At 39.5% G+C, this 9,588-nt stretch overlaps 1 protein-coding gene and 4 non-coding genes across 5 annotated transcripts; 4 read left to right on the plus strand and 1 right to left on the minus strand.

The window, feature by feature from the left end:
* Window positions 1-726: 726 nt before the first annotated feature.
* Window positions 727-782, plus strand: LOC148662878 (U7 small nuclear RNA). Its single transcript, XR_015938932.1, has one exon. It is a non-coding gene; the product is annotated as a U7 small nuclear RNA (small nuclear RNA).
* Window positions 783-1,061: 279 nt separating this feature from the next.
* On the minus strand, window positions 1,062-1,373 carry LOC148662879 (histone H4-like). Its single transcript, XM_088633019.1, has one exon. The coding sequence runs from the start codon at window positions 1,371-1,373 to the stop codon at window positions 1,062-1,064; it is 312 nt and encodes a 103-aa protein (XP_088489145.1).
* Window positions 1,374-2,123: 750 nt separating this feature from the next.
* trnay-gua (transfer RNA tyrosine (anticodon GUA)) lies at window positions 2,124-2,211 on the plus strand. Its single transcript is given in 2 exon segments — window positions 2,124-2,160; window positions 2,176-2,211. It is a non-coding gene; the product is annotated as a tRNA-Tyr (tRNA).
* A 3,643-nt stretch (window positions 2,212-5,854) lies between these two features.
* Window positions 5,855-5,936, plus strand: trnal-uag (transfer RNA leucine (anticodon UAG)). The gene has a single exon. It is a non-coding gene; the product is annotated as a tRNA-Leu (tRNA).
* Window positions 5,937-9,162: 3,226 nt separating this feature from the next.
* Window positions 9,163-9,235, plus strand: trnak-uuu (transfer RNA lysine (anticodon UUU)). Its single transcript has one exon. It is a non-coding gene; the product is annotated as a tRNA-Lys (tRNA).
* Window positions 9,236-9,588: the final 353 nt, after the last annotated feature.

Raw genomic sequence — 9,588 nt, forward strand, 5'->3', positions numbered from 1 at the left:
CTGCACCCACCCAGCTGGTGCACAAGAAGTGCAGACAGTCCGGCCACAAGGAGAACACGTGTGACATCGTCAGATGTCACAACTGTAACAAAGAGGGGCACCTGGCAAAAACCTGCCGGGCAGCCAAAAAGTGCGACGGATGCGGTGCCGAGGGACACCTCCTTCACCAATGCAATCAATCTCCGTTCCGCCGTTGTTTTTTATTACATGGAGTGTTAATATGTGTGAGATGTTCCTTTTGAGATGTTTTTTTTTGCGGAATAAAGTATATTTTGTAGAACAAAAAAAATCTTATGACAAGGTTTACAAGTTATCTGTTGAACTACATTCTAATAGGTGTGGTCACATTCCAGGTCATTTGTTTACGTTTTTGTTTCTGCAGCAACTGTTAGATGAAATGTGCTAATATGTAACCTAACTCCAGTGTGAATAACTAGAAGAGGGGAGCAGCTCCATTCCAGACCAAGGGAGCTTTGAGATTGGCTGGGCCAGATCTCTCATTTGCATATCTGATTTGGAAATATAACACTAAACCCCCTTCTTGCATGGATTTAACTTGCACCCAAGAGTCCCCTACTGTGTATTGCTACTTATTTTTTATGATAAGTGGTGATTACCAGTTGACAGGTTTTATTTGTTGAATTATAAATGGTTTTGTATTATCATCCTGAATGGCCTGTACTGCCTGTTTGGTAGGGTATTTGTTTTCATTTCATTTACCAGATTGAATTTTTGCTCTTTTAGTATTTGTCTAGAAGGCTTTCTGAAGTCAGGAAGCCCATTTATTTGGTGAAAAAAGATTCTGTATTAATATTAATATTTCTCATACAACATAAATAGGGTATTTTATGAATAAAAAGATCTTGCACTTGGAAATCTTGAGCAGTTTTGATTCCTAATATTTGACCTTAGGTGTGGGAACGGGTCTTTTTTGCAATTTGATTTCCAATTGATCAGCACAGTATAGAAAATAGACCCATAAAGCAACCTCAGCAGTGACAAATGTCACTGGGTCACTTGGGTTTATACGTCGGGGTCTGGTAGTGAAGCTCCGCTCCTGTTTAGCCTCCGAAGCCGTACAGGGTGCGGCCCTGGCGCTTCAGCGTGTACACCACGTCCATGGCGGTGACGGTCTTCCTCTTGGCATGCTCGGTGTAGGTGACGGCATCGCGGATGATGTTCTCCAGGAACACCTTCAGCACCCCGCGGGTCTCCTCGTAGATCAGCCTGGAGATCCGCTTCACTCCCCCACGGCGAGCCAGGCGGCGGATGGCGGGTTTGGTGATTCCCTGGATGTTGTCACGGAGAACCTTATGGTGACGCTTAGCGCCTCCTTTCCCGAGTCCCTTTCCGCCCTTGCCTCTTCCAGACATCTTCTAGTTATCAGCTGTGAACACGACACACACTGCTCATCTTTGATGTATAATTGACATCTTTCTTTGATGTCTATTATACATCAAAAAAAGATTTTTATAGGTGTAGAAACTAGTAAATAAAGCCAATGATTTGTTTTAGAAATGTATTATTAAAATATACAATTATTCACACCTTAACAATATGTAGTTCAAATTATACATTATTTACAATATTGTATTCAAATGTCTAATCATTATAAAAAAACAACTAGTAAACTTCAGTTACAAATTCTAGTAACATGGCAATATATATATATATTAATGACAAACACAAACTAATTACATGAACACGCTAATATTTAACTCAAAACCACATTTCGATTCAAATATACATTTTTAAAATTTACAACTTCTTTATTTCCACGAAAATATTATTAATGTAGCACAAATGCTACTTTCTAATAAAGACCGAAAGAAACTGTTTGTTTTGTGTCTCATGGTGATCCTCCTCTCGAGACTAATGAAATGTTTAATATGATCCCTCGAGAAAAAAAAGGATCAATTTCCGCCTGGAATGATTGATGCCCCATCAAACATTTTGTAATATCCCTGGAAGTTTATACAGTAGAATCCTGGTTCGTGGCTTAAATTCAAGTTAATGAGACTAAGGAAACGAGTTGGAAACTTGATGTCGAAGTGGGATTTAAATCACCCATTTCACATTTTACTTCATTGGGCAGTATGCGCCAGAGAGCAATGCCACATATCCCTTCGATAGCTCAGTTGGTAGAGTGGAGGACTGTAGTGGAGTCAACAGGGAATCCTTAGGTCGCTGGTTCGATTCCGGCTCGAAGGAAGGTGCTTTTCGTGTAATTTAATCAAAGAGTTAAAAAAGCGAATCTGTTTTATTCAGACATTGATCAAAAGCTCAATAATCGACTAAGCAAAGGCTCCTGTTCCGAATTCAGCCCACGTCTGATTGTCTTGTTTTGGCCAAGATCTGATCTTTGAATTAAGGGACTACACTGTCTGCTTTGTAATTCAAAAATACATACAAATGTCAAGTTTTTGTAGATATAAAGGTGTTCTCTGTTTTCAAAGGATAGTTACTTAATTGGCATAATGATTTGGTATTGATTTTGTATCCTTGTATTATAAAGTTTGTGCTTTCTGTGTTTTTATCGTATTGTGAACTTATTTTTTAAACAAATGCTTACAAAGGCAAAGACGGCACACATCTGTTTATACCAGCGGTGAATTGTACATTTTTATTAAGTACAAGCTACTGTGAACTTCTGGGAGTATAACAGGTTCGATATAAAGTGGCAAAAATATAAAAGGGGAAAATACCCCAGACTGCATGTAAAGCCCTCGTTGTGACTGTTTTAGATAAAATGGCGTACTATGCACGAAATGTTGCAGAAACACAATCTGATATTTTGATACAGGTAGGCCAGCGCTTCCAAAGCATGCAGGTGTAGAACAGGACTTAATGCATTTTTATACAAAAATTCGTATTCTATATTCTGGTCGCTTGCAGATTAGAATGGCATATGTTTAGCAATAATATTATTTATGGTACCTGAAAGTTTCAGGTTGTTGCACAAAGCTAAGGTATGCGTATACGTGATCTGACAACTGGAATCAATTTCCTGTCGTTAAACTCTGTTTATTTTTAAGTTGAGGCCCAGGATCCAAATCTTCAGTTCTGATTTTTTAAAGTGATATCTTTCCTTCCTGTCGTGAAAGTCACACGATGTGAGCAATTGTTTTTTTTTACATTGCGATCCAAAGAGCCTCAGACGCACAGTCTAACAGTAACCAAACCAGAATGGATTCTGCTGGGAGCCGGGCTGAGCTCATTCTCACTCCCTGTGCTGAAAACAGAATTATTTCTTCCCCGAACATCGTCTACAGATCACTTGTGCGCTTTTAACCTTCTCGCAGCTACGGGCGAGACTGACGCTCATGATATGAAGGCACCCGCTGGAACACATTATCTAACTCTCACAATCGCGACAGACTTCGCTTTTTTAAAAAAAAGTAGATATAGCCCTGAAAAAAGCATTAGCTTTATCAGTTTTTACATTAATCTATTTTGAATCAAAGTTTGATTTTTTTTATTGCATTTTACATTATAATAATCATCATCATCATCGCTTACACTTATATAGCGCTGTTCTGGATACTCCACTCAATGCGCTTTACAGGTAATGGGGACTCCCCTCCACCACCACCATTCTCCTGAATGATCACAGGACCTCGGTTTTACGTCTCAGCCGAAGGACGGCACCTGTTTACAGTTTAGTGTCCCCGTCATTGTACTGGGGTATCAGGACCTGCATGGACCGCAGGGTATGTGCCCAGCGACAGAAACCAGACGTGTGTCGGGCTCGGCTGCGAGCAGGACAATGACGTCACGGGGACAAAGTAGAGGAAATCAAAACGGTTCTATAAAAGACCTGTGTCAGCTGTTGGTTTGCAGTCTGGACTCTAAATCCTCCGATCCGATTTTAAATCTCTCTAATACCTGAGCGGCTTCTTCCGAGTATTTATTCGTATACTTATTAGTAGTATGAAGGATGTGACAAATTTATGATTTCTTGGAACAAAATGGTTTTTTATTTGCATTCGAAATGAAGCGGAATTTTAGCGCGACACACAAACCCTTTGTCTTTTTTAGATAGTGATTTTTAAACAGATATAAATGTAGAAAACGTGTTTTATTTTAGCACTACAATAGCAGGGTCAGTGGCGTAATGAATAACGCGTCAGGACTTCCATCAGAAAATTATACTGTAGGTTGGACTGCCGTCTGGCTTGTTTCGTTTATACCACTTACATTCTTTTATATAAATGAACTCCACCTGAAAGCTATAGAACACACTTTAGGTAAGTTGTCTGCAGCCTCATGCGAATTTCGACAACTTACCCAAAACACTGTACTGTCTGGAGTTCAGCTCCAGCTCTGAACTCAATTGCAATGAAAAACCATACGTAACAAAACTGGAGAACAGCTGAACTTGTGCTCAGTTCGGTGATGAGGGTTCAGAACTGTCCTTGTTGTAATTAGCACGAACTGCACAGGCTCTGAATCAGACCATGTCAATTAGTCTGATCAGTGTAGGACACGTTAATGTAGAATTATTAATAGGCTTATTAGTTAGTTAGTTCAGGTTTACCCACCTGAACTAATGTAGAATTATTACTTGGTCTGTCTCTTGTTTGTATATAAATGAATGTCTCTGACAACTTAATGTTAGTTTTACGATGTAGGTCAGGCGTTGACATATGCACGAGTATACGAAATGTCTCACTCCTGATTCAACTCATGTTCTATAGGAGATTGGCGATTCCTCCTGTTTCTCGTACAACCATATCAGAACAGAAGACCGTGTCACCCAGCTGTGATTCAAGATCGACTCGCATCTTTATCCCTTTTTTGTTCGTGATCATTATTTTCTTTAGTTATGATCAATATTGAACTTTTTCGAAATGAAATGACAATAATCAAACATGCAGGCAGATTTTTGAAAAGTATTCGGAGCCCCTTTGGAACAGTCGTCAGAAAATATGAGAAAATGAAAGTTATGTAAGCTCTCACACAAAGCATTGAAGATTGGAATCTGAGTGTAAAAAAGCTACCCGTCTCCCAATGATAGGCAGGGATACACACCATGACTCGAATAGACTCAGCAAACTTTAACACCTATGATATTACGAGTGCTTTGCACGTGTCGAATTTCAAGAAGGAACTACTACAACAGTTTGGACATAATTCAATACCACCGGCAAAGTCCAATACCGGCAACTTCTGAGAAAATAGTGTTCACTCATGGAATTTGGTCTTTGAACGGCTGGCGGGAAAATTCATTTATACTCCTGTTGCACCCTCAGCTGAAACATGTTAAAATAACAACGCAGATTTGTTGGAGAACCTGACAAGAATTATTGGGTTAGCACTGTATGTATTCTGGTATATTTACTTTAATTTTAATATAAATGTAAACATGCATGCTGTATAATCTATTGTAATTTTAAAATATGTTAGCTGAGGATGCGAGGGGGGCTATTATACTTTGTGAAACACGCAAGGAACTGTAAAAAAGGCTGGTATTTGAAAAAAATTGGCGATCACAAGAAAACCACAATTTATGTGGTATTATCATCAATATCCTTCAAAATCTATGTTCAAATGAAGGATTTAAAGAAACTATGAAAAAAGCAACAGTAATAGCAGAGGATTTTGATTTTTGCTCTTCAAGTCAGTAGATCGACGTAGAGTTGCGCCCCTACAAACAGCACAAAGGATGAAACCCACCTCTTTCGTTATTGCTATGTTTGTGCCGGTGAAAGTAGCATTTGTGCTATTGAAAGCATCTCGGAAGATGAAGGTGCAGTCACATCCACATGTCATGATATCATTAGATCCGACGACAAGAGCTGAAGCCCCCGGCATTTTCCAAGCCAGGAATGTGAGGAAGATGGGCATGGAGGAAGGTAGCGTGGCCGAGCGGTCTAAGGCGCTGGATTTAGGCTCCAGTCTCTCTGGGGGCGTGGGTTCGAATCCCACCGCTGCCAAATGATAGTGTTTTAAGACCTGCAATACGATCAGTAAAAGCGCTTCTTGTTAGGCTGCGGTGGGTGTTTAGAGATAGACTTTCTAAAAGACAGGCTTTACATCAAGGCAGAAAAAATATTTTGTTTTCTCAACAAAAATTCTCTTTGGCACGTTCAGCTTTATGTAGGGAACAACATCTGCCGAGATCAGTTTTGAGGCAGTGCACATGATAGTGTACCGGCAAGTAAATTTAATATTGGCTGTGGTGGTGAGCTGCTTTTGTCTGTTAAACTTTTAATTCTTCACGCCGAATCGTTGGCAGGGGTAATAGCTTATCTTTGAACAGAGCGCTCCATCAGAAATACTTTGTTCGTGCTCAAAAGAGATCAGAGGATTAACTTCATGAATTCACATAGCATACCTTACAGGAAAAAATTAAAAGGGGAATTAATTGTGCTTCCTGATGTTGTTCCTGTGGTTTCTTTGGCTACAGATGTGAATGTTCTTTGGCGTTCTGCTAGAGTATCCACTGGGTGAGCTTTATCAATTAGCTCGGATAGGTCATCAGTGCTCCGCCTCCGGAAAATAATCAGCACTGTCGTTTTTTCCTGTGCTGTCTTTTAAAACATATAAGATCACGAGTTTACAGATTTCTCCAAATAACAACTATACATTTTAACCAAGAGGTTAGCATTCCTTCAATCCAATAGTTTTACTCCTGGTAAAAAGCAGCGAAATATATAGAGAGATGATATTCAAATATTTCAACATTCTTATTGGATTACCTGTATGGAGATATCGCTCAGAATTCCTAATATGATTTTGAGTTCAGTTTTGCTTTACTACTTTCAGAGTCTTTTATTGACCTTGCTGAAGCAGAGAAGTGACATAATCACAAATGCGACCTACCTGTGCTGCTGTTTTTGGTTAATAGTGATTAAAAAAAACAGCTCCTTGCATTAAGAGCAAGAGCAACCAACACGCTCGCTGGTTGTGTTTGGTATTTTCCGGGGTGCTCTTCCTCAGCTGCAAAGTTATTTGGTGAGCAAAGACCTCTGAGAAGGAGTCTGAATCCGTCAACAACACAGGAATTCTAAGATCGCACTGCCGTCTTGTGTACAGAGATCTGCTTTTTCCTTATAGAGTTTTTTGGTATTTAAGAACACGTATCCTACCTTGAATGCTAGTTTCAAAAGATATGTTACCGGATCACAGATTTTCTTGAAAAGATTTGGGGATGCACTTACCGGGATTCAAACCCGGCTCAATAATTTAGAAGGCACCTATACCACCAACGCACTTCTGAGAAACACCGGCACATTTCCGCAATCCTCCCTCTCACCTACAAAGTTATGAAGAGACAGACGTCCAATGAAAACTAATTTGATTCACTCAAGGCTCCGTTCTTTTATTGTGATGTCATTTTAATTAATGTTAGCTGTGATAAGGTGTTGTTTCTGTCTCTTAAAGTTTAAGTCTGCTCCTTTCTTCCTGGTTTAGAAATAACATGTTTCATGATTGTTTACAAACACCACTATCAATTATTTGTCCAGCTCTAACGCCTGTGTGCGTTGACAAGGCATCTCCAAAGGACATATTAAATAACATGATCCTTCCTGTTACCATTCCTTCTACAATATTTGCAGACAGGACTTTATCACTCGAGTTGTACAAAACAAGTCGGTCCATGAAAATCATCTGTACTGCTGTTGTTCTATGCGTAGTTTAATCAAGGTAGTCGAGTGAGGAGGTAAAAAAGCACTCCCCGTCGATAAATCAATCATCGTCGCCCGTGTGACTGGATATAAAAATAACGGATTCATTTTAACCAATCTCTGGAAGCTTCGATGCAGTTATTTTTCCTTCCTTATTTCTTCATTCCTATGAATTTACTCTGTAGTAGAGGAAACACAAAAGTGGGAAACTGCAGGCATCCTTCGTTAGTGGTGGATTGTGTTCAGGGAGCATCAGCACATCTCAGTTCCGCTAATAAGTCTGTCGGGGATATACCTCAGTGGTAGAGCGCATGCTTCGCATGTATGAGGTCCTAGCATCTCCAGGTGCTTTATATTACTGTGCTCACATTGCAATCTTCTGTTGAATGTGAACTCTTTGCTCATGTTCATAGAGAGCCAAGTTCACACAATTAAACTCAGGCAAACTCGAAGTGCTACGGTGTTGCTCTGCTGTTTCAAATGTACTTCTAAGGCATTTAGTTCTGTTAACTACCAAATGATTTGAACTAATTTTATGTCATATTCAGGAAATCCAGAGGTCTTCAGACGTGTCGTGGCTGTTGAAGAAGACACCTTTTGAATCTCACCCGGGATTTCTTGAGAGATCATTCAGTGAGCAAGTCCTCCCTCTGGACTCCGCACTGAGCTGAAAACTGCGCGAATTCCATTGTACAACCGAGAAAAAAACTGATGGACCAAACAACGACATTTGATGATTGCAAGAAATTCAAGAAACACAACAGTCCGAACACAATTAATTTAAAAGACAAAGCAAAGGATACGACCTGTAAACTCTCTTCGTGTCTTACAGTTTATGATATAAAAAAAAATTACTTTCATAATAATTTCTTGCTGCTGATAGACTATTTATTGAATTTTAACAAATTCACAATTACAAACATTTTGGGTTAAACAGTTACTGACATACTTTAACGAAGAGAAACGTTAGTGCCTTTCGGTGTGTGAGCCAATTTCTCAAAACAATATTTGTTAGTCTCTCTGGAGGCTGCGCAAGGTGTTTAGAGATAGAATTTCTAAAAGGCAGGCTCCCTGAGCTTAACATCAAGGCATAAAAAAATGTTTTTTCTCTACAGAAATGCTCTTTAAATTTCAGCATAGTTACAACTCCCTTTATAAAGGGTGTGCAGACATACAACCAAGGCATTGAAAGTTTTTTTTTAATTGTTGTTCCAAAAAATGTTCCATTTGTTTTCGTTCTTAATGTTGTTGATTAAAAGATATTATTAAATGGGAAAAAATCTGAATGTGAAAAAAGGTCAAAATGCTATTGAAAAAATCATTGATGTGAGGAAAGATGAATTGTGGGAGCCCCTTACCTCCCCATGTCATGCTGTATTTCTCACTCATTCTACTGGGAGTGGTGCCGTCGCTTCTGGATAAAGTCTGTCAGTTGACCTTCCAGACGGGTCAGGTACTGTATGACTGCGCGTCGGCACAAGAAGAGACATGTGACTTGCGAGGATCACAACAGTGTCATTCACCATCTAGAGCCCGGGTAGCTCAGTTGGTAGAGCATCAGACTTTTAATCTGAGGGTCCAGGGTTCAAGTCCCTGTTCGGGCGTTTGTGTTTTCCTTAAGTGTATTGTGAATTTAATTATAAATCGTATTTTATCTTCCACTCTTCTAGCTGTACTGTCGATATTTCAAAAGTTAATCACTTGTATTTTCTTTAGTGTTTCCTTTCACGAACCGAAAATGTTCAAGACTATCTTGTCACCACACTCCATGTAGATGATCACAGGAAAAGAAAAGGAAACGCAGTGAGGAGCTCACACAGTGAGTACTCTTGAATACAACAAGAGGAAAGGCACACTGTGGAACATCACGTCCAAGTTTACAGTGACGGCTTCTATTTCCACTGATGAATGAGACAGATTCATGAGGAGATCCTCAGCACAATTAAGCGAACACATC

The sequence above is a fragment of the Lepisosteus platostomus genome, chromosome 5 (assembly GCF_059453375.1).
Source record: "Lepisosteus platostomus isolate fLepPlt1 chromosome 5, fLepPlt1.hap1, whole genome shotgun sequence".
Lineage (NCBI taxonomy): Eukaryota > Metazoa > Chordata > Actinopteri > Semionotiformes > Lepisosteidae > Lepisosteus > Lepisosteus platostomus.

Excerpts from the sequence above, each read along its gene's own strand:
- LOC148662879 (XM_088633019.1), bottom strand. The coding sequence starts at position 1,373 with ATGTCTGGAAGAGGCAAGGGCGGAAAGGGACTCGGGAAAGGAGGCGCT.